The sequence below is a fragment of the Myotis nattereri genome (genome assembly GCF_964212035.1).
Source record: "Myotis nattereri genome assembly, chromosome: 1".
Classification (NCBI taxonomy): domain Eukaryota; kingdom Metazoa; phylum Chordata; class Mammalia; order Chiroptera; family Vespertilionidae; genus Myotis; species Myotis nattereri.
This window is the reverse complement of record NC_138075.1, coordinates 77856824-77884185: the sequence shown is the minus strand read 5'-3', so window position 1 is coordinate 77884185 and position 27362 is coordinate 77856824. Positions and strand designations below refer to the sequence as shown.

The following is a 27362-nucleotide window of genomic DNA, read 5'->3' as shown; positions in this document are numbered from 1 at the left end:
CATCAGCACCACCAGCAGTTTTTACTCATTTCTTTATTAATGTAGAAAAAGAGCCCAAGGCAGCTGGACCAGTAGTACAAAGCACGGTGAGTTAATACTATTTTGGTGAAAGGGTTGGCTTTACAAAAGAGAAGGAGCAGGCAGGAGCTGTCCTGGTTCTGGGGCCAGGTCCAGCCTGCTGCCCGGAACCTCGCAGGAGCACCTGGAACCAGTCCTTGGAGAGGATGACAGGTGGGTTGAGCGGGATGAACTGGAGACCACGGAGGACAGATGGCAGGGGTAGAGGGCCAGGCAGTGAGAACCATCCTGTGGCTGATGAGGACAGGAAACTGCTGGCATGAGACTCCCCACTGGACCACGGGCAGGGGCTCCAGGTGGCCTCAGCTCTGGGAACAGGAAGAAAAATCTTGCCGGGGGCAAGGGAACCCAGAGCTGGCCCTGGGTTGAAGAGCCTTTCCCTCCTCTCTCCACCAGGGGCCACCTTTGCTCTGTACTGCAGGAGGGGCTTCAGGGCCCAAGGCACAGAGGGAGGCCCAGAGGCCTCCCTGTTGGGAGGAAGAGTGGGCAGGGAAGGAAGCACTTGAGTGTTCCTGGCTTAGGCAGCCAGGGCTGAGACACAGGGCGGGACAACAGCACCCCTGTGCAATGGGGCTGGAATGGGGGCAGGGATGGGCTTACCCTTGGCCAGTTACCCCATGGCAATGGTGCCTGCCTCGAACCTTTGCAAATGGAGTCTGCACCATCACCAGGTGTCAGCAGACCTGGGTTCTAGCCTGAGCTTTTCTGGAACAGAGCTATATCACCATGGGCCAGCCATGTCCTGCCCTGGCCTGCTCCTCATCTGCTAACGAGGGCTTTGGCTATGACCTCTCAGGTCATGGGAGAGACTCTGAAGAATAAGGGGCTCTCCAGAACCTGCTCTTGGTAGCTCCGTGGGAACTGGTCCCAACCATACCTTGGACACTGGCATGGGCGGGGCAAGGAGGTGGAGGAGGAGGAAGTTCTTTTGTGGAACCTACCCCCAGAAACGTTCCAGAGCTAGGAAAGACTGTGGGGGCCTCTGCTTTGTCCAGGGCTAGAGAGGCTGCCCTCCCTTTGGCAGGGAGGGGACGTGGTTCCGTACAGACCCTTCACAACCACTATCTGGGTAACGCTTGGCACGAAGAGAATGGGGTGGCACTAAGGGACCCTTTATGTTCCTCCCCGGGGGTGGGAAGCTCAAGGCCTTGTTGGAGCTTCTGCCTCCAGCCCTCAGCCTGGGGTCAGGAGTACTTTTCACTGTGTTCTTGCCTTGGGAACAGCCCAAGACTCTGACTGGCTGGCACATGTTAGTTGGTGAGGAAAGGACAGAGGGTGAGTAAGCAGCCAAGGAGGTGAGAGCGACTCTCTGGCTTTCTCCGCTTCCTCTAGTGAGAGCAGCTCAATCAACCGAGTCACAGATCTCTTCCACCACCGCATTGAAGATGTGTGGCTGGTCTGCATAGACGTGGTGCGAAGCACCCTCGATTTCCTGTGAAGAAAGGAACCGCCAGGGTGGGACCGCCCTTTATTCCAGGCTCTGGAAAGCTGTCAAACCGTTTCTTTTCCTGTAGACCTCCCTGCCTATCACCCATGAGCACTTGTCAGAAACCATGGTCCACTTTCTCCCTGGATCCTGGCACTTCCCTGTAGGAGCCAACGAGTCTCAATATCCCATTTTCCTTCTCCCACGACCATTCACTGTATCTTGCCTTCCATGCTAGCCCCACCACCGATCTGCTCATCTGACCCACAGGCCCAGTAAACCAGGGCCCAATAGGCAGCCAGCCTAATTAAGCACACTCATTAGCAAATGAGGGTTGAAGGGGGAAGAAAAAAGGGAAGGCAGGAGTGTGGTAGGAAGGCGTCGTGTCAGCCTCTACTATTCACTCTCCTGTTCACAGCTCTGGTTTTGAGAGGGAATTACAGGAGGGGTAGCATGATGTCTGTGCCTGGCTACTGGATAAGAGCAGAAGTGAGAGGCCTCCTAATTATGAAATGACAAAAAGCCAAACCTTTCAAGTCCACTGCCTCATCTCAATCGGTTCATCCCTCTTTTCCCTGCCGACTCTTCCATCACCCTCTCTACCCCAAGTTGCTCATCCTTGCTGAGAGTCAACCAACACGTGCTGGCATTCAATGCACAGCCTTTCCACCCCAATTCTGCTCCTTGGGTGGCCAACGTACCATGTCTCGGACATAGGAATCCGGCCGCTGCAGCTTCACCTTTTTCCCTGTGCTGGTGTCTATCCAGGTGTTGGACCCATAGATCATGGTGATGGGCACATCTTTCCGAATCAAGTGAATTCGTTCTATCATGGGGCGCCGGGCCCAGCCGAAGGACTCCATCATGGCTTTGAAGGCCGTCTCACCACTAAGAAGCAAAACAGGGTGAGGCAATTAGAATAAACCCCACAGCATAACATGTCAAACTGTTGGTCTCTTCAGAGGCTGGGGCAGTATCTTCATCACCTTGGTATTCCTCTCAAAGCCTGGGTTTGAGACTCACTAAATATTGGTAAGATTAGGAGAAAGGACTGAATCTCTAGAGGCCTCTTAACACAAAACAGAGTTAGAGGGATACACTTGTGAAAACCCCTAGGACACTGAGTATTGTCCAAGAATGCAATGGGTTAATATTTATTCAAAAAATATTCATGTGTCATGCCCTAACCTGAGTGGGGGGACAGATGAACATGACACATTTCAGCTCACACTTTAGGCATTAAGTAATGAATTATATGATTCATTAACTACACATTTCCCAAGAATTATGAAAGGGTAGTGGAGTGCCATGAGAACACAGACTAAGGACTTAGCTGGCGGGGGTGGAGGGAGAAGGTCAGGAGTTCATTGGGGGTGGAGTCGCAAGAGCGAGTGCTATGGTAGTACAAAGGGTTTCCTGAGGAGACTGTGAATAAAACAGTCATGTGAAGACCTGGGGAGCAGCAGTTTGTGTTGTGCGAGAAGCGAGGCCTGCCAATCAGATCTACTTTGCTTTTTCCTGGTCATTTCCTTAGGTAGAGCTAATTGAGGCCATATCATGGTCTGCAAGGGGTCTGCATGCATTATGCAGAACTAGTTCTGAGGCTGGGGAACATTCTGAGGAAAGGGCTAGGACTGTGCGTGAGGGGCCTCAAGTGGGTATGAGACTGGCGCTGAGCCCAGAGGGGGCTGAAAGATGGGTAGAGAGGAGAAAGCAGGGGGCTACCTGATTTGACTGTTGAGCTGAGTTTCTATACTGCTGCCTAAGCAGCGCCTTCAATGAGCGGTGCTCATGAGGCATGTTGAATGGACAGTTCCCACGCTGCCTGAAAGCTGTCTGGGTTTGAGGCTAATGCTCAGACAGTACTGATGGAATGCAAATCCCCTCCTTCTTCACAGCTTTGGCTCACAACAGGCCTGGAATGAGGCAGGGCAGTGCTGTGGCTCCCAGTGAACTTGGCTCCCTTGAGATGCCTCCCAGCAGCTCAGGGTGAGGCCACCAGAGGTGGTGCCTCCTGGTATCAGCCACTCACACAGCATGGCCTGGGGGGAAGATTACCTCCGGGACTCTGCCCTGGCTGTCAGCTACAAGCCTATGGGGGCTGCTGGGTGAGCAGTCACAGACCTGAGCCTCTCAAGATTCTGGGGACACCCGCAAATCTCCAAAAGATTTGGAAAGAATTCTTGTCCCAACAGTACTTCAAGGCGCACATGATTAAATTTTAAAATAGGTACTTTCTCAATCAGCGATTCTATTTGTAGGAACGTACGCTATAGACCAGTGGTTCTCAACCTTCCTAATGCCGTGACCCTTTAATACAGTTCCTCATGTTGTGCTGACCCCCAATTTCATTGTTACAAATTGAACATAATTAAAGCATAGTGATTAATCACAAAAACAATATGTAATTTTATATGTGTTTTCCGATGGTCTTAGGCGACCCCTGTGAAAGGGTCGTTCGACCCCCAAAGGGGTCGCGACCCACAGGTTGAGAACCGCTGCTATAGACAGTCATGTATGTGCAGAGGGAGACATGCAAGGAGGTTCTCTGAAGTTGTCACATGATATGTCAGACTGGCAGTAACAAGGAAAGTTGGAAATTACAAGTCTGGGACAGGCAAAGACTTCTTTCTTTCTTTTTGCTTTTCTAAAAATACTGTATTCATTAGTAAAAAAAAAAAAACCACCAGTTTTTTCAAATGTTTTCCAGACTCTTGTCTGTCAGGATAACTGCCTATCTCTACAGAATAGTAAGGGTCACCTGTAGAGACAGTGGCAATTTTAATTAATGTTATCTTCTCTATCTCTTTGTGCCTACCCCTGACGAAGTCTCTGGAAACGATCAAGCCTGCTAACGCTTCTGTTCTAACTCAGCGACTTTCAACTGATGTGCTGCAAGAATTTTTAAAACATGCAATACCTGACTGTTTAGTCAGGGACACTGACCTCTTTTCTCTTAGATTATCAAATTAGAAAAAAAAATGACAACAGCCAACACAACAGTAGTCATCCAGTATGCATGAATCAAAATTATACCTATTTTTTTTTGTCAGATCGGCAAAAAATATACTTTTTGGTGTGCCACAGAATTTTAGTAATTAGTTTATGTGTGCCATGAGATGGAGGTTGAAAAATCACTGCCCAAACTGAATGAAAACTTTGTGGAAGAAGAAACACAGCACAGAACGATCCTGTGACAGTTCTGCAGTTTTCGTGTTATCTTGTCCACCTGGCGCTGGCTCTGGGTGCTGCTCTCACCTGGGGTTTTGTGCGTTGCAGTGGTAGATATACTCTGATATAGTATCATCTTCAAAGAAGTCTGCAAACTTGCGCTTGAAGTCTGGTCGGAATCGCTGCACCAAGCCAGGCCCTGGGAGGGGACAGGAGAGCATGGAGGGGCCAGTTTGGGTGGTGGGGGAGAGACTCCTGCCTGCGCATGCTTGAACAACATTATTTCTCCTATTCCTGGAACTGTTACAGCCTTTTAATCTTAAGGTAGTGAGTGAAACTAGACCATCTCCCAAGAGGCCGGCCATATTAAGGCCTGTAACATAATATGAGTGGAGAGGCAAGCTTAACCCTGGCATCTCAGACTCGGGCGGTTTTAGAGCAATCTGTTCTCTTCACCTTCTTCATATAGTCCATAAACAAGCAGCAGGGCACCCAAAACAGACTGTCAAAATTGGGGCCTACTGGTCAACACCTGGCCTTTCCCTTCTGGTCTTCTCTCTGCATGTAAGCAGCAAGGGGTCAGAGGGCGGCACAGCCAGGATCCCCTGGGCCCTGGCCTCCTCCATGGCTGTCAGCCAGCTGCCACAACCACACTAGCTCTGTTGCCCATGCACGAACCCAGCCAGATGCCAAGTCCAAAAACGGGGAGCGTGGTAAGAGCTGAGCTGCTCCTAAACTCCTACCTTCTCCTCAAATGCTCATATTTCCCTTTTATCCAGAGCCATTCTGTTTCTCATGAAGGGCCTGGAGAGATAACTCTTATTAAGCCGTTTGCAATTAACTCACAATAATTGGCTATTGAACATTACCATGTATACATCAGCCATTAGTGTAAGACAGCGTCACCAACCCTTCCCATAAAGGGCATGTGCTTTTCACTCCTTCAGAGTAAAAAGCTCCCCAGAAGGTTAGGGTGCTGGCAGGGTGAGGCCAGAAGCCTGGGGCCTATTGATTTCACTTTCTCTGGCCGTTTCCCTCGGAACGCCTTCCCTCCCTTCAGCCACAGAATTTGCTGACAGCTACTAAATGGTGAAGATGTGGTGTCTGACTGGAGCAGGACATGGTTTCGAGGGGCTTGCCTGACACTGTGGGTTGTGTTGGAGGCTCTGGTTCTGACATCTCCCTGCTGCAGGTGCTGGGTGAGCTGCAGAGGTGGGAGCCAGTGGTGGTTACCACGCTGAATCGCCAACAGGTTGCCATAAACTCACACAGGTAGCATAAGAATTCAGCAGAGGAAGAGTCACCTCATGGTCCCTTTCTCTCTCTCTCTCTCTCTCTCTCTCTCTCTCTCTCTCTCTCTCTGGGGGTCTAACCAAGGCACAGAGTAGTAGTTCTGCTCCATCTGTCCCTTGCATAGGAAAGCTTTTTTCCATGCAAATGAAAGAAAAAAAGAACCTTCTGAAACTGCAGACAAAGAAACCTGGTCCAGATTAATAGCTTAAAATAACAATGCTAGGTCCATTCCCACTTTTCAAGGACAAGCGAGGATGATGGGAGCCCAGAAGCAGTGGGGCTTCTAGCATGGGATAGCCTTGGTTTGAGGAGGTAGTTTCTGTATCTGTAGGCTACTCACCCCAGGGCCCAGCTATTCGAAGAACAGCCAGTGGGTTGGAACGCCCTAGGACAGAGGCCACAGCCTTGACCCAGGTTGGGGGTGCACGGATCTCACTGGGGTCAGTCGGCCGGAGGGGAAAGCCCCATGGGTCCACCAGGATGAGGTGCTTAACTCTACAGGGGGACAAAGGAAAAGCTGTATTTGCTTGGAGATACCACAGCCCTTAAATCACCCAGGAAAAAGAGAACTACAGTGGGGCCTTGACTTACGAGTTTAATTTGCTCTGTGACGGAGCTCATAACTCAAATTACTCGTATGTCAAATCACTGTGACGTTCGCTGCGCCAACTAGTGGTGGGGTATCTGAAGCTGGCTCGTAACCTGAATTTTTTTGAGCTTGCAACTCAAAGCAAAAAATCGGCCGAGAGACGGCTCGTATCTCAAAAAAACTCATTAGTCGGGACACTCGTAAGTCAAGGCCCTACTGTATTGGAAACTAATACCGGAAGCTTCCCAGTGAGGCAAGGAGTTGGATAGTGACCCAGAGGGTGGGTCCTTCTTACCTTTCAGGGTACTTGATAGAGTAAGAAGTGGCCAGGAATCCTCCCAAACTGTGCCCTAGGAGGATCATGCTGGGGATCCCCATGGCCTCCCGCCACGTCTCTATTGAGATCACAAACTCATTCTCGGCCCCTTCTGGGTCCCTCGGGAATGTTGGCCTGGAGCTTCTCCCGAAGCCAAGCAGATCAAACGTGTGCAGTGTGCGGCGGGCACTCAGTGAATCCATGTTGAGGATCCAGAGGCCCACGCCACCCCCAAAGCCATGCACCATCACCAAAGGGGTGCGGTCCCTGAGCTCGGGGCTCACGGTCACCGTCCAGATCTTGTTCTGGTTTGGGAGAGACACATACCGGGCCAGGAACTTGTTCTGGAGACCTGGGGAGAGGAGATTCAGGGCAAGCAATACGTCTGCTTTCTGACAGCATCGTCATGTTGCCTGGATGATCAGTCTTCAGCTCTGTCCCTCCGTTCCCAAACCTCCCTGACCTCCCTGACCTCTTTCCTTTTTATATCCCTCTCACCATACACCCCAAGAGTTAAACTCTGAGTACAATTTGTAGACCATCTACTCTATAGGTAATAAGAGTGGCCATCGCCGAAACCGGTTTGGCTCAGTGGATAGAGCGTCCGCTTGTGGACTGAAGGGTCCCAGGTTCGATTCCGGTCAAGGGCATGTGCCTGGGTTGCGGGCACATCCCCAGTGGGAGATGTGCAGGAGGCAGCTGATCGATGTTCCTCTCTCATCGATGTTTCTAACTCTCTATCTCTCTCACTTCCTCTCTGTAAAAAATCAATAAAATATATTTACAAAAAAAAAAAAAGAGTGGCCATCTTATTCCTTGAGACTGTTTGCCTGGCTCCCTTTGGGCACAGGGTGGCAGTGACTCCACCAACCTACAGAGCGCCTGCACCCATTGCTCTTGTACCTGTGTGCTTGGGGCTTGACAGATGGACAGAAGTGTCCTCACTGAGGGTATCTGGGAGGAGGGCTTTTAACTGGAGTTGAGACAGGCGGAGGGTGTGACAGGTGTGAACTGAGCCACCGGCTTATTCCTCTTAGAGACAGACCCAGGTGGGCAGTGCTTGCTCTGCTGGTGTGAAGGCAATTACATGACAGAGCTGCCTGGGGAAAGTGACTTGGATCCTGGACAAAAGCTTGAAAGCTGTGGCTATTCTTCAGTTGTACTTACTCAGGCCCATAAGAGGTGAGCCATGGCTGGGGAAGTAGAACAGGGCAGGTAAGATCAGAGGAAAACAGGGAGATGTGGCCCAAGGGCCTTGTTTGAGCCAGTGGTGGGGAAATAGTAATATTAGAGAATATAGGACTTCTTTGCTGGTCCTTGGGTAGCAAGGTGGTAAATCTAAGAAGTGCTTGTGTGTTTGGAAGAACAGACAGGGAGAAAGAAAGAAGAGAGGAGTAGGAGAAGGAAGGAAAGGAGAGAATATGTGTATTTGTGTGTGTTGTGTGCTAATAGTTGGTACAGGGTTAGAGGTGAAGTTGTGGGATGTGGCAGAAACTATATGATGGACAGTGAAGGCGACACTGAGGAACCATTATCATAGAATTCAGTGTCCTCTGTCTAAATCTCTTCCCTTAGATCACTGACAACCTTTCCTCCCACCCTCAAACATTTTTTATCAGGAGTCAGTGGGCTCAGTGTACCAGGCTCTGGGAAGATCCCGTATCCTCCTTAGGCCTCCTGAGGGAGGTGGCACAAGCTGTCCCCTCTACTTACACTGGAGGATCTTGGCTTCCACATTCTTCAATTGAGACATCGAAGTGGGGCGCCAAGCCGGCAGCCAGCTACTCAGCCAGCCTTGAGGCCTGGGACAAAGAGACACAGAGATGCTCGTTGGCAACATTGGAAAGGAAACATTGATGCCCTGAGCCTTGCTGACAGATACAAAAGAGTTATCAGGGTACAGGGTGTTTTCCAGGCTCAGGAGACCTCCCACTATGGCAGTCAGCAATTCCCTCACGGCCTGATAGACTGTTACTCTTCTCTGGTAAATGGCTATTAACAACATGCTCTTTGTTTCAAAGATGCTCAGAATATCATGTGCACAGCACTTTACAGTTTACAAAGCACTTTCACATTTATCTCATTTGAGCTTTACAAACCCTTTTGCCACTGGTTTTCGTGTTTCAAGAGATTATAAGGGGGACAAACCCACCTTTAACTAATGCTTTCAGTTATCTTTTGCTATCCTCAGGACTGAATGTTCCTTTAGAATAGGACAAGTTCCCATGCCACCTGCCCTCCTGGCAGGGCACTGCAGTTTGTGTGTGCCCTCTTTCAAGCCCCTGGAAGTACAGAGCACTGTCAGTGCCCAGCTGGGCTCTCAGGAAACCTTTAAGCAACGAGATGGGATAGGCAGGGAGCAAGAGATGAGAGACCTGGGTTCAAGTCCTGTGGTGAATCACCGGCTGGACACAGGTTGCCTCTGGCCTTGTTCTCCAGATTATAAAATGAGTAAAAAACTCACACAGGTCTTATCTCCCATAGCAGGCAATAAAACAGATAAGATACGCTATTCTGCTTTCTCCTTCATATCCACAGGACTTTAAGTCATTGCAGAGTAGAAGTTGAAAGCACCAGTTTTGGAATTAAAAAAACACACACCTTGGATCTGAGTCACGGTATTATTATTTTCGAGCAGAATGACTTTGGCCTGATGAACAGCCTGTCTTTGAGCATTTAGATATGCAAGGGAACTTATAAGGTGCCTGGTACAAATTAGATGCTCAATGAATGAGTTTTTATTATTTCTTTTCCATCGCATATGACATTTCTCTTTTCTGGGTGAAGAGGATTATGGGAGGGACACACCAGCTGTAGGAAAGGCCTGTGAACATGGGTATAGTCACACAGAGCATTCTGTGGGAGAATGAGAGGAACCACTGCCACGCCCCCCCCCCCAACATCCTGGTACATCAGTTGAAGCACAGAGCTTTAGATAAGGATGGCCCTTAGAAATCATCTAGCCCAGTCTCTCTATTTTACAGATGACCAAACCGATGCCCAAAGAGGTCAGACAGCTAGTGAGAAAAAGAAGCAGAACTAGAAAACCCAGATTTGCAATCCAGGTTTCTCTGTACTTCTTCTCTGGAAGTTCCAGCCTTGGCGTTTCAAGGCCATACACAAATACTTACGGTAGAGGACATAATTTTCACACTGGTCTCTGTTTTCTGAAAGGAGGTGTGATCTAAAGGCAGAAGGTCAGATTTCTAATCCTGGCACTGCCACTTACCAGCAATATGACTTCCACTTTCTGTGTCAAACTTTCCCCTTTAAAAGGGCGGTACTAACAGTACCTACCTCACAGGGTTGTTATACAGATTAAATGAGTTAATGCACCTAAAATACATAGAGTAAAGTCTAGCACAAAATAAAATTCCCAATAAACGTTTCCCCCGGCTAAATCATAAGCTGTTTTGCAAATAGCAAGTCTCAATGATTGTTTGAGGTTTGAAATACTGAGGTTGCACCCAAGAGGGTATATCAATAACATTATAGCCAGATGAGAGTTTGTCAGTTTCATCAATCAAATCCTATGGAGACTCATAACCCTTTTAATTTTCCACTGGAATTCCTTGTAAGCTTGAAGCATCTGGATCCCACACTGCAGCACTCAGGAGAAATGTTGTTCCATGGAACAGCACTACGGGCTGCTCAGCAGATATTCAGGGGGAGTTTTACTTTGCCTCTCTTCTTCACCAAAAATGTTGCAGGTAAAGCACTGGAAATATTGTCTGGCACACTGAATCTGATTAATACAATTGGGGAGGTGAGGGAAGGGGAGAGGGGGGTTCAGGCAAAGAGAAGAAAAGCCACTTAGCCTTGAACTTGGGCTGGCCAGGATGGTCTCGTCCCTCTAGAGCAGTGGTTCTCAGCCTTGGCTGCACATTAGAATCACCTGGGAATCTTTTTAAAATTTAAAATCAGGATTTAAAAAAGATTCCCAGGTGATTCTAATGTGCAGCCAAGGTTGAGAACCACTGCTCTAGAGCATTTTTATCCGAAGAGAGGTAAGGCAGGAGAGGTTCTGTGCGGGGTCTGTGATCTTGGGCAAGTCTTCTAACTTCTATGGGCACTGACTTCTTTGTCTGTAAAAAAGAGCTGAACTACCTGCATCTCAGCCGGCTCTAATATTGTTTCCCTAAGTCGCTGTAGCTACTGTACAGTTCTTGGAAAAGTTCTCTTAGAGAGCAACTCTCCTGGGCAGCTTCTTCAAGCACAGGAAGCTACTATTGTGTCATAAAGTTAATTCCTTTTGCAAACTGCCAGTTATGCTGGTCTGAAAAGGGGGACCGCGGGACCCACAAAAGGACCGGAGCTAGTGACACCGAGGCTTGGCTGGGAGCTGAGTCATTCTTCTGGAAGCAACTTTGCCTGGCTCCTAGAGACTGCAAATGGCTAACCACACCAGCTACAGGTGGCGCCCCAAACCCGATGCCCTTGAGGCAGTGGTAACAAAAGTCTCAAGAGCTCTAATTTTGAGACCACAGCAAAAAAGATAGTTATAATGATTAAAAACTTTATCAACTAGGGTCGCAAGCTGCAGTGTCTCGGCGGGTGAGAACTAAAGAAGGCTTGCAAGCCCATTCATTATTCCAAGCAGACCAATTCCAGCGCGGCGGCGGCCTTTCTCCTCTTCCCGTGCCCTCTCCGTGCCCTGCGAAATGAGGCTCTTTCCACCCCCGACTTCCCAACCAGGGCCAGTCCAGGCTGGCGGACCTGGCTGCCACCCCCGCAACCGCATCCCGCCAGCATGCTTCGGTGGATCTCAGACATTCCCACGGAATCTAATCCCCGAGCACAGCGGGGAGAGGAGAACGAGGAGCGATCGCGGATACCAACGTGCAAAGTTCGAATCTCGGAGCGGCATGCAGGCTAACTCATTTCCATCGCTCCCCCGGCTCCGCCGCCGCCTCCTCTGGGCAAAAGCAAAGCGAGCAGAGGCAGCCCCCAGCCCTCCCCTGAGGCCGACCTGAGACAGGAAAGGCAGGAAGATGTCTAAAAGTGTTCCTCAGCCACAGACAGTCCCAGGATCATGGGCCAGAGAGAGACAGAGAAAGAGAAAGAGACGGGGTTAACTCACTGCTGCTCCAGATCATCAGCCATAGTAAACAAGCCCTGCCGGGTCGAGCCGAGCCAGCCCGTCCCTCCGCCTGACGCCAGCACCAGCTGACCTAGCAAAGGGTCGGATAACAAAGTGGGGCGGGGCCAGCGCGGGACGGGGAGGCGGGGCCCCGGCACCGGGACTCTGGCCTTGAACCTCGGCGGGTGGCGGGTGGCGGGTGGCGGGTGGCGGGTGGCGGGGACCGGGCACAGGTGCAGGCGGAGTGGTCTCCCGGTCTCGCAGAATAGGACGGTAATTCTGGGCACACATTTGGGAGACAGTCAGGGAGGCGAGTGGTACCGAAACCACCGAGTCCCTCATGGGAGCTCACCAGCCCTCCATGCTCTCAAGATCAGAAAGTGACAGGACCCCCCGCAGGCGCTCACACTGTCTGGGCCTCCCTGGTATATAGCTCCCTGTCCTCGGAAGTCCTCCCCTGGTGTCCTTTCTAATCTGGGGCTTATGGTGTTTGTAGAGACCACACCACTGGTTAAATGTTCCTACCAAGGGCCTGTACCCTAAGTAGATTGCCAGGTTTCATAAAGAACAGCACGCCTAGTTAAAGCTGAATTTCAGGCAAATAACAAATACTTTTAAATTTTTATTTTTATATTGATTTCAGAGAGGAGGGGAAAGGGAGAAACATAGAAACATCAATGATGAGAGAGAATCATTGATCGGCTGCCTCCTGCTTGCCCCCGACTGGGGATTGAGGCTGCAACCTGGGCATGTGCCCTTGACGGAAATCGAACCCAGGCGGGGCCTTTCAGTCTGTAGGCCAAAGCTCTATCCACTGAGCCAAACTGGCCAGGGCCAACAAATACTTTTATAGAGCAAGTATGTCCCGTGTAATATTTGGGACATAATGTTGTAATGTACCCCGCGAATCACAGAAGGACGCCTCAAGAAGTCGAATTAAAGAATCACATTTATTGCAATCCGGGACTATGAGGGGGCATTTCGCTCTCCCAGATCTCATAGTGCCCTCCCCAGCCCCAACATCAGATTTATAGGCAAAGATCACAAAGGTATTGATTACATCCCAGGGTTTGGAATGAGGAACCTGGTTTGAAAAAAAGGAGTTTACAGAAGCAGAATTAAGCATGTTAATTATAGTTTTGGGTCTCTGGATCACTGAGTTGACAGGAACACATTATCTAGAGCCCTGGGGTCTTGAGATCACTGAGTTAACAGGAACACATTATCTAGAGCCCTCGGGTCTTGGGATCACTGAGTTGACAGGGAAACATTATCTGGAAACCTCAGGTCTTGGGATAATTGTGCTGTCCTGGTTCCCAGGTACAGAGGAATTTGCTTTCTAAAACCAGGAAGATCACAATCAATGGGATATTTGCATTACAATCAATAAGGCATTCAATCGAATGGGATGATTTATACAATTCAGAAAATCAAAATAACTTTTCTATTGTTAAACAAAGCAAGTAAGTACAGAAGCCAAACAGCAGGGTTAAAGTTAAACTATAGTTTCTACCTGAGATGATTGCTACCATACTTCAATGACTTGGCATCCTGTATTTTATCTGTCAACCCTAAACCTAAGCGATGCAAATCCTTTGCTCTGGAGATTCCCCAACCTAGTTTCCAGGAAGATGTGGCTCAATCCCAGGTCTCTCACAGTTTGGAAGATCCCCGGCTCCCGCCTCCTCCCCTCAGGAGGGGGAGTTGAAGAACTAACAAGGCTAGGCCTGTTTTAGGGGTGTGGGGGTTTGGAGGAGAGAGTGGTTGGCTTAGCTCAGCGGTCCTGAGTGTACTTCAGGTTTGCTCGGCAGAGGAGCCAAATCTTGAGGCTGACTCCAGACCTTACCTGGACTGATAAACAGGGCCTGATGTCCCTGGAGCTGTCTGATTTCAGGTTGTCCCTAGGTTAGGTTAAAACTAGACTTCGGGTGGTGGTCGGTGGGAGAATGCTAGTCCTGAGGGGTTTGTCAAGGTGTTTTCTTTAGCCATCATGCAGGACTCGGGAGAATGGGATTTCTTCTTTCTTGTAACACAGTGTCAAAATGATGAGTATCATGGTAAGGGCTTACTAGCATATATATATATATATATATATATATATATATATATATATATATATAATCTTAGAGGCCCGATGCATGAAATTTGTGCAAGAGTAGGTCTTCCTTCCCCCAGCTGCCGGCACTGGCTTCCCTCTAGCACCCAGGACCCGGGCTCCCCTCACAGCCCTGGCTTTGTCTGGAAGATGGTCTGGAAGGACCCCCGGAAGGATGTCCAGTCTAATTAGCATGTTATGCTTTTATTATTATAAATTATTATAGATATACCCTGCCCTTCCTCTAAACTTAATTTTAAAAAGTTATTATAAAAATAATAGCCTGCTCTAGTGGTAAGTAAGATTTTTCTATCTGCTGTCATCCTAGCTGTTTATCGGCAACTTTGTATTCAGAGCTCAGCTCAAACTTCCCCTCTTCTGAGGCCTTTCCTGACCGCAGGGTCTAAAAGAGGTGCCTAACTGCTGGTGGGAATGCAGACTGGTGCAGCCACTATGGAAGACAGTATGGAGTTTCCTCAAAAAACTAAAAATGGAACTCCCATTTTGTGAAGGAAAACCCCTATTCTGTAAAACTACTGTTTGGAATTCTCTGCTATTCTTTGGATGGCCTCTTATTCTGAAAAAGTAACTTTGCTTTCTAGCCTGCTTGAATAGTGGGGGAGATAAACTTAGCTATCTGACCTTGTAGGCCAGAGACTAGATACACCCAATGTCATGCCAGGTGCATTTTTTAATTGGATAGAACTGTACAGTTTTCAAGGCCGCCGGCAAGCACACAAAGGGTTGGCTCTTCTATAAAAAGGGAAGTTCTGCTTGTAGCTTTGCTTAGATTTGGATTCATTTCCCTGAGCCCGCGCGGTGAATAAAGTGTAACTCCAAACTCTCAGAGCGCTGTTTGGTTCTGGTCCGGTTTTTTCTGTAACAATTTGACCCTGTGATCCCACTTCTAGGAATATATCCCAAGAAACCAGAAACACCAATCAGAAAGGATATATGCACCCCTATGTTCATAGCAGCACAATTCACCATAGCTAAGATCTGGAAACAGCCTAAGTGCCCATCTGTAGATGAATGGATTAGAAAACCGTGGTACATCTACACGATGGAATACCATGCTGCTCTAAAAAGGAAGGAACTCTTACCATTTGCAACGTCATGGATGGAACTGGAGAGCATTATGCTAAGTGAAATAAGCCAGTCAATGAAGGAAAAAATACCACATGATCTCACTCATTCACGGATAATAAAGACCATTATAAACTTATGAACAATAATAGATACAGAGGCAGAGCTGCCTCAAACAGATTGTCAAACTGCAGCAGGAAGGCTGGGAGGGTGGGGGGTGGCCAGGAGGGAGGGGGGTAAGAGATCAACCGAAGGACTTGTATGCATGCATATAAGCATAACCAATGGACATAAGACACTGGGGGGTAGGGGAGGCCAGGGGATTGTCAAGGGCGGGGGGAAAAAAAGGACACATATGTAATACCCTTTGTAATACTTTAAGCAATAAAAAAATAAAATAAAATAAAATAAAATAAAAAAGAGGTGCCTAGTCTACCTGTCACATTATTTTCTTCATAACACTTACCACTATCTGACATTCTCATGTGTATTTGTTTACTCATTTGTTATCAGTTTCCCTCCACTAGAGCCTAAGGTTCATGGGGACCTTGTCTGTTTTGTTCTCTGCTCTGTTGCCAGCACCTAGGACAGGTTGTGGCACAGAGTAGACAATCAGTACTTACTGGATAAATAAATGGATGAAAAGTCTAGCCAGGAGGCAGGTATGTCAACAATTACCTATAAAACAATGTACTAAGTGTCAAGGGCTTTGGGAGCTGTATTTTAAATTGTACGACATGGGAAATTCCAGGCTACGTCACTTTAAGACAGGGCAACACAATCTCCCACTTTCCTGAAAACCTGTAGAATGGAGAACTTTTTGAGGCAAGCATTACCGGCTGGAACTCTCCAGGCCTCATCTCAGGAGGCAGCGCAGAAAAATCTTTGATGTGCCAACCAGCTTTACAGCAGAGGTTGCTTAGTAGGAGGAAACTCGAACATATGGAAAATGCCTTTTGTAATCAAATTTAATAGATCTCTTAAGATACTGAGATATCTTAGGACTGGGTTAGATCTGTTAGAGTTATAGCATGAAGAAGACTCTCAGTGCCTGCTCTGGGCAGGCCTCTGGGGAGACGGGTAAGGTACTTTTTTCTCCTTATCTTCCAGACAAGATTCACTATGCAAGTATGAAAGAATCTTCCTTCTACCTCCAACATGCGTGATTAAAGTGCTAATATGGTCTTTATGAATAAAATCTAACTTTGACAACCCTCTTTCCCGTGCCTGTAAGTTATGTTACACATTCCAGAAATAGGTGGAGTTGATAACCTAACAGCTTAGGCTTCACAGCGATGGATCATTCTTTGGTTTCAAATGGTGCCATTGCCTTTTGAACAAACTATGACCAAGGTGTAACCCTTGGATTAAACATAGGAACTGAATAGAATCGTTGTAAAGTTGCTCTGTCCAATATGCTAAACACTAGCTACTTGTGGCTACTTAAATTTAAATTAATAAAAATTAAGTTGAAGTATGGTAGCAATCATCTCAGGTAGAAACTATAGTTTAACTTTAACCCTGCTATTTGGTTTCTGTACTTATTTGTTTGCTAAAATAATAGAAAAGTTATTTTGATTTTCTGAATTATTTAAATCACCCCATTCGATTGAATACCCTATTGATTGTACTGTGACTATCCCATGGGTTGTGGTCATACTGGCTTAGAAAGCACATTCTCCTTTACCTGGGAAGGTCAGCACAATTATCCCAAGGTCAGAGGGCTCCAGTTAACGTGTCCCTGTTGGCTCGGTGTTCTGGAGACCCAAAACTGTGATTTAGATAACATGCTGCTTCTGCTTCTGTAAACTGCTTTTTGCAAATCAGTTTTCTCATTCCAATACCTTTGTGATCTTTGCCTATATAAATCTGGTATTGCGGCCATCTCATCACTATGAGTTTTGGGGAATGGCCTCCAAATGTTGTGATGTACCCCGCGAATCACAGAAGGACGCCTCAAGAAGTCGAATTAAAGAGTCACATTTAAAAAAACAAAAAGATAAAATAATTAAAAAAAGAAACAACAACAACAACAACAAATGAGTCACATTTATTGCAATCCGGGACTATGAGGGGCCAAGGGGAAACAGGCCCTGCATATGACAAAGCGCTCCTGTGGCAGTGGGTTGGGTACCAGGACCCTGCCATCGTACCCGTCCCGTGAAAGAGCAGCAATCAGGCCTCTCCCAAGGGAGTGCACTGGAAGGGGGTATCAGCCCCTCCTCTGCTAGCGACAACAGGTACCGAACCCTTTCAGTACAATTAACCAGCTTCATTCCCAGCCACTTTTACAGATCCCAGGGCCCGTTTTCTTCCTTTAACCAGCAAGCCAAATGACACTGGCCTGTATTATTTCCTATTGTGAGTTAGAGGAAGACAATTCCTACAGATGGGAGGAAAAGACAGCGGGAGTTTTAGAGAAAACTACAGGCCGTCACTGTAGTAGCCCTCCCTCCCGGAGGCTGGGGTCCGACCTGTGGAGGAAAATGACTCTTAGTCGGCCTGGAAAAGAAGGCAGAGGATGACAAGGGTGCAGGGAAAATTTACTAAGAACCTGGAGGGTTGGAGGCAGTCTGACGCTACCGGGCTGGAGAGGCTGTTTGCAGACTGAGCTAAAGATGAATAGCAGAGGACTTGGATCTCAGCTAAAGGGCAGTATTCCAGTTACTGAGCTATCAGCAAGGGGACCTTTTGAAAGTCATGATCTTCTTCGAAAAGGTTTTTCTTGTGTGGAAAATGAATTTTTGCCCAGTCATCCTCTTGAATTATCAGAAAAAAATTTCCAGCTCAACCAGGATAAAATGAATTTTTCCACACTGAGAAACATCCAGGGTCTATTTTGCTCTACTAAAATTGCAAATGGAATTCAAGGCAGTGCAACAGGTTCAGCATCTTCCATTTCTTCCAAGCTCAAACCTTTCACTGGATATTTTGAGGGGTAATGATGAGACTATTGGATTTGAAGATATTCTTAATGACCCATCACAAAGTGAACTAATGGGAGAACCACACTTGTTGATGGAATATAAACTTGGTTTACTGTAATGCAGTGAGCTGACCATGGAAATGGAGGGCCTACATCTTGTTTATAGTTGTCTTTTTACTATAATTTTATGTGTACAACATTAAAAGTACTGACACATGAAAAAACAAACAAACAAACAAAAACCCTGGAGGGTCTTCTGAAAGAAAAGATCCTTAATTCAGCACAGGCAGGGGGTGGGGCCCATAAAATCTCTCTGCCCCGAGGAGCTGTGATCCCGCCCCTGAATGTCCCAATCAGACTAGAAAAGCCACAAATACCTTTAAATCTACCCCAGAATTCCAAAATTTCAACCTAACACAGCAAAATCACAGAGCACATCAAAGTCCCTAGTACACAAACATAGACAGAAATTTTGTTAGGTGGGCCGGTTCCACCTCTGACAGAGAGCAAGCACCCTTGGGAAAAGAACCCAGTGGCCTTGAACCCACGGCAGGGCCTGAGTTATGCACCGATTGCTTAGTCCTGACAATGGGGGCTCAAGCTATTTCCTAACCAAATAGTCTCAGAGTAAATCCTTCTAATATTTACTGACCTTTAAGATAGCCTGTCTGTTACTGCAATTACCTGCCTGACCAAGGGTTTTATGTTTAACCAAAGTTGAATAAAAGGCTGGCAAGGCCTGGGCACCAGTGGAGGTCCTTCCCCTTGAGTTGGACTTGCCTGCCTGGCCCCCCAATATTTCCAAATTATCTCTTGTCTCTTCTCTTTCATTTGTGTGCGGCTCCTCTTTCAGATCCTGGGATGTGGGGGAACACACATACAACACCTTAGTCCTGTTAATCCCTAACTCCAGGGAAAAATCCCCACCTGGGGAAACAACCTTTCTCGGGGAGGTGGTCCTGTTTAAAACACATAGTGCTAAGAGGGGGAGCAAACATATGCCATATACGGCCAGGTCCCTTGAAACATAAGCTGTGAAGATGTTTCTTCCCTGCAGTGACTGTGTTAAGCAGCAAGGGTGGACCAGCTTCTGGCAAATTCCTCCATTTTTATTTTTTAAATGACAGTGCATGTAAATCAGCAGCCATCTCTTGGATTGGGTTGTTTAAGACTCGGAATACCTGTTTGTGACTTTGCCCACAGGTCAGTCTGAGGTTTAACCCTATGTCGGCTCCCCACAGACTCACAAACAAGAACCAAAACAAAACCAAGAAAACCAAGGCCAGAAGTACCCTCTGACGTCTCAGGGGTACCAAGGAAGAAGTTATGGCTGCGTCCAGCCCTTCTCACAATCCACCACCAGTGACCGGTCCCAAGACTCACCTCTAGAGGATTTCCCAGGTGACTCTGATGAAAATTTTTTTAGGGATAGGCCAACGTCCCCTGTCCACTAGCTGGATCTGAAGGGGAGTTCTCCGGGGCCCTGGAACTTCTCAGGGTGTGCACCCCCTACAGACCCCTCAGTCTCCACGAACGGCTCAGGGGAGGTTCGGCTTCCCTTTGTGTCTGAAACAGCACCCCTAAGGGGCTGCATCTCGCTGGGGTCTCCAAATGTTGTAATGTACCCCGCGAATCACAGAAGGACGCCTCAAGAAGTCGAATTAAAGAGTCACATTTATTGCAATCCGGGACTATGAGGGGCCATTCCCCAAATCTCATAGTCCCGCATTGCAATAAATGTGACTCTTTAATTCAACTTCTTGAGTCATCCTTCTGTGATTCGCAGGGTACATTACAACAAAATAGCCCAGCCGGTGTGGCTCAGTGGTTGATCATTGACCTATGAACCAGGAGGTCATTGTTGGATTCCCGGTCAGGGCACATGCCCAGGTTGCAAGCTCAGTCCCCAGTGTGGGTCGTGCAGGAGGCAGCCAATCAATGATTCTTATCATTAATGCTTCCATCTCTCTCTCCCTTTCCCTTCCTCTCTGAAATAAAAATATATTTTAAAAAATTTAAATAAAAGTCACATTACTAGCTACATTTCAAATGCTCAATAGCCACAAGTGTCTAGTGGCTACCAGACTGGACAGCACAGAGACAGTTTCATCATCACAGAAAACCCTATTGGGCAGTGTTGTCAAGCACTGATGATTTCAGCCCAATGTGTAGAGAGTGTTTTGCCTGTAGACTCTGTCTTCAGTGCCAGGGAGGGAGCAAGACTGAGGGATTCTCTTTATCAGATTCCCAAAGAGCTGGGAGGTAAGGAAATCAGACAAAGGGGCCTGAAAATTTGTTATACTCCATCAGAGGCTGCAAGGATAGTTATATTAGCATAAAGGGATATGAGTTCATTGAAGATATTTGCTGCTTTATTGGGACTGAGAGCAGAGAGTTGATACTATAGAAATTTGACTTTGTGCTGTTTGAAATTTGATTTCTCTTAAAATTTTCCACCTGAAAATAATAACCTATTTAATCTGTTCTGTTAGAAAACAAGGTAAAAGAAAAACTAATTTCTTTTTCTGTACTCAAATCAACACTTCTGACACCAAATGTGTGGGTGTTTTTACACCAAGCATTTTTCCAATTCTTGGAGGACACCAACTGGGTGTCCAACAGTTGAGCTCAATGCTGACACCAACTGTCCTGAGTTAGTGCATATTCCATAGGTTAAGGGCTCAGTCTCATAAGACTGTCCCCTACCCCAACTTCAGACACCAATCTCAAGTCCAGGTTGTCACCTGTGCTTCTGATGACCAACTATAAATTGGAGGTTCCCATCTTCCCTTCCTCAGGTTCAAAATGTTTCTAAAATGATTCACAGAACCCAGGAAAAGATTACTTACTAGACGACTGGTTTATTATAAAAGAATATAGCGCAGGAACAGCCAGATGGAAGAGATGCCTAGGGTGAGGTATGAAGGAAGGGCATAGAGCTTCTGTGTCTTCTCGAGCTATATAACCCTTTCAGCATGGTGAACCTCTTGGTTAGGTTTTTTTTGTGTGTTTTGTGTTTTGTTTTTTGTTGGGGTCCAACCCCACCAGGTCCAGGGGTTCCCAAAGGTGTGGACGGAGTCGGCTAAGAAGGAATTTATTTTTTTACCATTTATGCAAATTTTCTTTATTCAGATCTATTCCTGTTCATTTTATCCATGAATCCTTACAGGTTCAGTTCAATCGCAAGAAGCAAACTGCTGGACAAGCGCCATGTTTCCCTCATGAAGACTGTTTTGTCTTGGAAGGTGTTCCTCTTCCTTCAGCTTCTAACAATGACAATACTCGCGCTCTCGGTCTCGGTCACAATGTCTCTCTCTTTTTCTGCTTCTCTCTCTATAATAATCATCATGATGATCTCTACGGCAGGATTTATGGCGCCGACTCTTTTCTCGTGATCTACTATGGTCCCTCTCTCTTGATCGTTCATGTCTTGATCCAGAACCATAAGACTTGGATTCAATTCCATGAAGGCAATCTTGCAGAAAGCTAATAAGAACTTTGCAACGATCATCAGAAGATACTTTGGATTGTTTAATTAAAGAAATTGCAGCTACCAATGTCTCAATTGCACTCCCATAATCACCAGCGCTGGCATCAGACACGGCTCTTGAAATAGTACTGCTTGAGATTGCTCTATTTCTATTCATGATTTCTTCAAACTCAGCTTCACTCAGTGGAGTTCTTGCTGTATCCATTTTCCTTCCAGGAGGCCCATAGTCACCCCTATCATATGGCGGAGGTCGGCCATATGGATCTGTTGGTGGTGGATCCCGACTATCTGATGTAGGCATGCCGCTGTTAGTTGGTGGAGGAAAGAAAGCTGGGTTCACATGTGGAGCTGGCGGTGGGACACGTGGAGGTGGTCCAGGAAGGTGCGGAGGAGGAGCAAGTGTAAGGGGTGGCCCAAAAGGACCCGGTGGATGAGGTGGAAAGGGGCCTGGAGGTGGAGGACCAGGTGGAAGCGGACCCAAAGGAGGCTGCCCAAAAGGTTGTCCAGGGAAAAGAACTGGAGGTGGAGGGCGATCTCCTCGATTAGGAGGCCCAGCTAAAGGAGGAGGCAGAACCTGACCAGGTGGAGGTGGACCTGGTGGACCAAGTGGGCCTGGAGGACCTAAGGGTGGACGTGATGGAGTCTGTCCAGCTGGAAAAGTTGGGGGTGGCCCTCCTGGTCCTGCTGACCCAGGAAATCTGTCCCCACCAGGAACAGCCCCTGGAAAATGGCCCCGTCCTCTACCACCTTGTGGAAATGCTGCATGTGAACTGCCTCCTGGAGGACCAGCTTTACCTTTCCCAGACATTTGTCCTGATTGTGTAGTTTTCCTGGACTGCATTTCAAATTGACTCAGGAACTGTTTATTGCATGGAGTTACAACAGGATTCTGACCATGAAGTTCTCTTTTAGGCAACAGATCCATTAACTTTTTTGAGGATGCTTCAGATCCAACACCAACAAGGGCAAACCCCTTTGATTGGCCATTTGCTCGGTTTTCAAAAAACTTTATCTCCAAAATATCATTTACTCCCAAAGAATGCAGTGCTTCCGTTAAGTCTTCATCTGTTGTCCACCATGTTAGATTTCTAATATGTAATGCAATTCTCTTTCCCGTATCTGTATAGACAACATTTGGTGCTGCTCCTTTACCCACATCATCACCAACAGCTGGTGGGAGAGTATCCATGTAATCCCGGTCTTCTGGGGCATCTCCATTATTTGCGGATGGAGAGATGACATCATCACATAAATCTATCTGATCATGCCCACCATATTCAGCTTCCTGGTTGAACTCTTCGTCTACATCTGCGTAAATGTCTATGTGGTCCACATCGTCCGCCATCTTCCCTCAGCCTTGGGCTCGGTGGCCGCCGCCGCTGCCTCCTGCAGGTCTAGGGGTTCCCAAAGGTGTGGTCGGAATTGGTGAAGAAGGAATGACACGGAGACAGCGTTCAGTTGATCAGCAGCCTAGCCAGGTTCTCTAGCCAGGATCTCCAGCCAGGTTCTGTGTCTAGGTTCTTCAGCCAGGTTCTGTGTTTTATTGTCTTGTTACATCTGTATTTATACCAGTTGATTTTAATCCTATCAATTTCTATTCCAAAGTTTAGGGCGTTTCTTATCTCCATTCCAGGGAGTAAAGATTATGTAGCTTAAGCATGATTGTTCCTAGTTAAAGTGATTAACTACCCGCCTGGCACTTAGTTAAGGGGTTTTACTGATAAAAATCCTCACCTGGGGAAACAACCTTTCTCGGGGAGGTGTCCTGTTTAAAATACATAGCGTTAAGAGGGGGAGAAAACATATACCATATACGCCAGGCCCCTTGAAACATATGCTGTGCAGATGTTTCTTCCCTGCAGTGACTGTGTCAAGCAGCAAGAGTGGACCAGCTTCAGGCAGTTTTTAATGGAGGCTACATTATATTGGCATGACTGATTAAATCATTGGCCATTGGTAAATGAATTCAATCTCTAGCCAGGGTGTTGGACTGAAAGTTCCAACCCTCTACTCCTTTGGGTGGTTCCCCTGGCAACCATTTTGTTAGGGGCTTTCCAAAAGTCACTTTATTAACATAAACTCAAGTGTGGTTGTGTGGAGGAAAGGAAACTTTCCTCCACCCTCTTAGCTTTTTCTAGCTGGTCCCGTAATCAAATAGACATGAGACAGATTAACAAGAGGAAGAATGACCAAATTTAATTACATATGTAGATACGGGAACCCCACATACATGAGGTATATATGAGCTAAGGATGAGGTCATTCATTCTCAGGAGAATAAGAGTGGAGGTTAGAATTCTGCCCCACCCTATAGATAGGTCATAAAAAGTTATTTCTGATGATGATTCTTATTATGGGTAAGACCCTTAATTTAACTTCTTTAAGGGAGAGGTAAAAGTTCCTTGTGAACCCTCAGGGTCTCAATTGCCTTCAGCTCAAAATAGTTCACATGCCCAGACAGCACATCTTGGGGAGGCCTGTTCTGAAGTCCTTTAGTTGAAAGGGCCTTGTTATGAATACAAAGGATGCCCCTTTCACCCTTGTTGCTCTGGAGCTAGTTCAGGAAGTGCGGACAAAGCCAAATATTATAACAAAAGATTGCTCTTATCTTAGGAAATTACAAGGAATTTAGGAACTCTGTGCCAGGAGCCCTGATGAAGACCAAATATGTATTTCTTATTATATCACAACAAAATGTATCATACAGGGAAAGGGGGTTTTGGCCACACTGTGGCCAATGTTTAAAAGGTGGAGCTGTTACATGCAATATTAAAGACAAGCAAAAGGAGGGATCTGAAAGAGAAAATGAAAATACAAGGGGAAAGGATTGGAAAAGACACAAGAGACTCTTCTTTCCTGTGTGTGTGTGTGTGTGTGTATTTAGAAGTGTCCTTTTCTTTGGAGGATTTGTGTTTCTTTTGATAAAGAACGCCATTTTTTAAATTTTTTTTTTTTTTTTTTTTTTTTTTTTTTTTTTTTTTTTTTTTTTACTGTGGAGAGACACACTGTAAAGTCATGGCCTTGGCTTATAAGGGGGACTCTCTTGCTCCGTTACTTTCCCATTGTTTTATAATGTTAAGTGTTGAAGGGTAGAAGAATAGGCCGCCTAAAAATATGTCACTGAAGCATAGGATTATTTTGAGTTGAAAGTAACTGAGAAGCAGCAGGATACAAGAAAGGCTCTCTGTTCTCTATTTGTCTAAAAGCAGGACATGAACTTGTAGGGTGCTCCCCCTTATCTCTCTACCAGTAAGAACAGAAGAACTCTAGATGCTTATCAGCCAGAGAAGGCACCAGAGGAATCCATCTAACAAATTTTACTAATTCTTACTTTTCATGAATTCCCTTATATATTTACTCACGATTTGCTCAAAGTCCTTTCCCTTTGCCTTGTTCACTTCCCTAAAAATACAATGCTTTTTTTTTTAAGGTGCTCTATGAGCCCAAGTTCTAACCACCCTTCTGAGTTACTCATAATTGAGTGTTCATATATATATGTGCAACACACATATTAATAGACATATTTTTGTTTTTCTCTTGTTAAATTGTCTTTTGTCAGTCTAATTTACAGGGTCAGTGAACTTAAGATGGGTAGAGAGAAAACAGTTTTTTCTCTTGTTAAAAGATAAACTGAGACATATTAAAAATTTTAAGAGTTTATTTGAACAAAAATTAGTTCCAATTGGGCAGCATCCAATCTAGCAGACAGAAAGGAGCTCTGAGGAGCTGTACAAAACCAAAGACTTTTATAGCCAGAAGGGAGTGGTAATAAGGAATTTATATCAGGCAAAAAAAAAAGTGTGCTGTTTATTACAAGCTTACTTTCCTTTAGGCCAGGGGATGGCAGAGGTCCTTTGGCAGGTTACCTAGTTAGTGCTGATCATGTGATTCCTGATTGACTGGTTTAAAATTCCATTTCTGGGAGAGCTGAATCTGTAATTAAGTTAATTCTCAGTTTGGTGATGTGGGATTTAGCATAAGCAACTCCATTTTGGGTGTGTTGTCTTGTTTATAACACTTTTCAACAGCATTTTACTAATAAAACTCCTAAGGTCTATTGTGACTTCAGCTTCAACTTATAAATTTGATTTGCCCTTTGAGAGCCACTCGAGTTGCAGTCACTCCCGTGCCATCTTTTGTATGCCCCAAATATTGGGGCTCTGTGGTTTGGCCAACTTTTATTTTTAATTTATTTATTAGAGAGAGAGAAACATCAATTTGTTCCACTTATTCATGCATTCATTGGTTGCATCTTGTTTGTGTCCTGACTGGGATCGAACCAGCAACCATGGATTATCAGGACGATGCTCCAACTGAGTACCTGGCCAGGGCTCCTTGGCTAACTTTGAAGTATTCAGAGAAATAGGGGAAGCAGACAAAGATACCATGATGAATAATAATTAGTAATAGCTAATATTTACTGTACATTCACTGTTTTAATTACTATACTAGGTGTTTAATGCTTAACATCTAATTTAATCATCACAACATTATAACAACCTAGGTATTGTTACTTCCATTTTATAGAAAAGGAAAATGAGGCTGTCAGACTAATTTGTCCTATATTAGATCACTACTGAACAGCAGAATCAAGGCTCACATTCAGGATTGTCTGATCCTAGAGGCTGCACTCTTACCCACTATTCTGGACATGAATTTTTACATATATTATTATTCTAATTTAAACTATTGAAATTATTGAACCACTAGTATTAGCAATTTCCCATTGAAAGATCAATCAAAAATGTTTCAATGATTATAGAATCACAAACTGAACACATAATAAAACATTTCATTTTCTTGCTGTTTTAAGTCCACAAAGGCTTTTAGTTCATTCTATTGGTGTTTGACTTTGCAGGTCTCAGAAAAGGATGCATTCTGGAGGTGAATTTGATGTTTTTCATCTCTTCTACTTTCCCCTTGTGGGATTTCCTGTGGCGATGCTAATGATGATATTTGACATGGACCAAAGGCACACAAAACATAAGGGAAAAAATGCTGGAAGGAGCCTGGCTGATGGAATAACACACACACCCCCCCCCACCCCCCTACCCCGAGGAATCTACTCCTGAATGATTAAAAAATATCAGCTAAGCCTTTAAAGTTTGAGGTTGAATACTGGGGAGGAAGCTATCCTCTTACTTGCTCATGAGGATGGGAGAAAGGTTCAACTTGTCAGAGAAACTTATGCTTCTTGCCATATTATATTGAAATAAAAAGCAGAGGGGTTGCCCACTCCCCCCCCCCCCCCCAGCAAAATCAGAGAGTTTAAGCTGAACTTAAATTCATATAGCAATACAAATCTCGGTGGGTCTAAATATAAACATATCTCTTCAAATAAATTGTAAAGCTTTCTGAGGACATGGATTATTTTTCTTCTTTCTAGAACCTAAGCAAGGCTTTGCCAACCACTGATAATCAGTATGTTAGTTGATGCAGATAGATTTTCCAGTCTAAACATAAATAAAAAAAGAAAATAAAGGAACATTGTCATCCACTTGTTTTAGGCATTTTACCGAGTACCTAGGATAGCTCAAAGTTATTAATAAGCTGAAAAAGTACCTGCTTATGTGTGACTTGCAGCCGAAAGATGAGATGAACTAAGTCTGGAGGGTCAAATTCATGTGAAATCAAACGGGCCGCGGAAGCCAGAAATTAAAGTGAACCTTATTTTGTAAAAAAGTTAAAACGGTAAATATAGTTAACCCCACTTGTTAAAATATAAAACCTCAAATTTTCAGTTTCCTCTGCAAAATGAGTTGGAGGGGAAAGGGGCTGAACCAGGCAATGCTTTTGCGAGCCTTTCAGCACTG

The 27362-nt window shown here is 45.9% G+C and overlaps 2 protein-coding genes, 1 long non-coding RNA gene and 1 pseudogene across 6 annotated transcripts in view; 2 read left to right on the top strand and 2 right to left on the bottom strand.

The window, feature by feature from the left end:
• LOC308528750 overlaps nucleotides 1–27362 on the top strand; it is an 852227-nt gene that overhangs the window by 178675 nt on the left and 646190 nt on the right. The window lies entirely within an intron of this gene.
• ABHD4 (abhydrolase domain containing 4, N-acyl phospholipase B) lies at nucleotides 15–12028 on the bottom strand. 3 transcript variants are annotated; one of them, XM_081096233.1, is made up of 7 exons: nucleotides 11954–12028; nucleotides 8587–8675; nucleotides 6853–7225; nucleotides 6309–6463; nucleotides 4763–4874; nucleotides 2206–2392; nucleotides 16–1510 (listed from the first exon to the last, which is right to left on the bottom strand). In XM_081096233.1, exons 1-7 carry the CDS (start codon nucleotides 11974–11976, stop codon nucleotides 1421–1423), a joined length of 1029 nt encoding a protein of 342 aa, XP_080952359.1. In that variant the 5' UTR covers nucleotides 11977–12028; the 3' UTR covers nucleotides 16–1420. The 3 variants fall into 3 exon arrangements, with proteins under 3 accessions (XP_080952360.1, XP_080952359.1, XP_080952361.1); XM_081096235.1 differs by having other exon boundaries at nucleotides 11843–11970; XM_081096234.1 differs by lacking the exon at nucleotides 11954–12028 and having other exon boundaries at nucleotides 15–1510; nucleotides 8587–9639.
• LOC308527098 (proteasome maturation protein-like) lies at nucleotides 17750–18205 on the top strand (annotated as a pseudogene). Its single transcript has one exon. The product of its transcript is annotated as a proteasome maturation protein-like (transcript).
• Nucleotides 21327–22895, bottom strand: LOC308527642 (cleavage and polyadenylation specificity factor subunit 6-like; the record flags this gene model as incomplete). The annotated part of the gene is made up of 1 exon (XM_081103028.1): nucleotides 21327–22895. One exon carries the CDS (start codon nucleotides 22893–22895, stop codon nucleotides 21327–21329), a length of 1569 nt encoding a protein of 522 aa, XP_080959154.1.

Excerpts from the sequence above, each read along its gene's own strand:
- ABHD4 (XM_081096234.1), bottom strand. The coding sequence starts at position 8,878 with ATGTTGTTAATAGCCATTTACCAGAGAAGAGTAACAGTCTATCAGGCC. Across the intron at positions 7,226-8,586 it reads GGAAGCCAAGATCCTCCAGT|GTCTCCAGAACAAGTTCCTG; the intron begins GTAAGTAGAGGG and ends TCCTCTCCCCAG. Across the intron at positions 4,875-6,308 it reads TCGAATAGCTGGGCCCTGGG|GGCCTGGCTTGGTGCAGCGA; the intron begins GTGAGTAGCCTA and ends GTCCCCTCCCAG.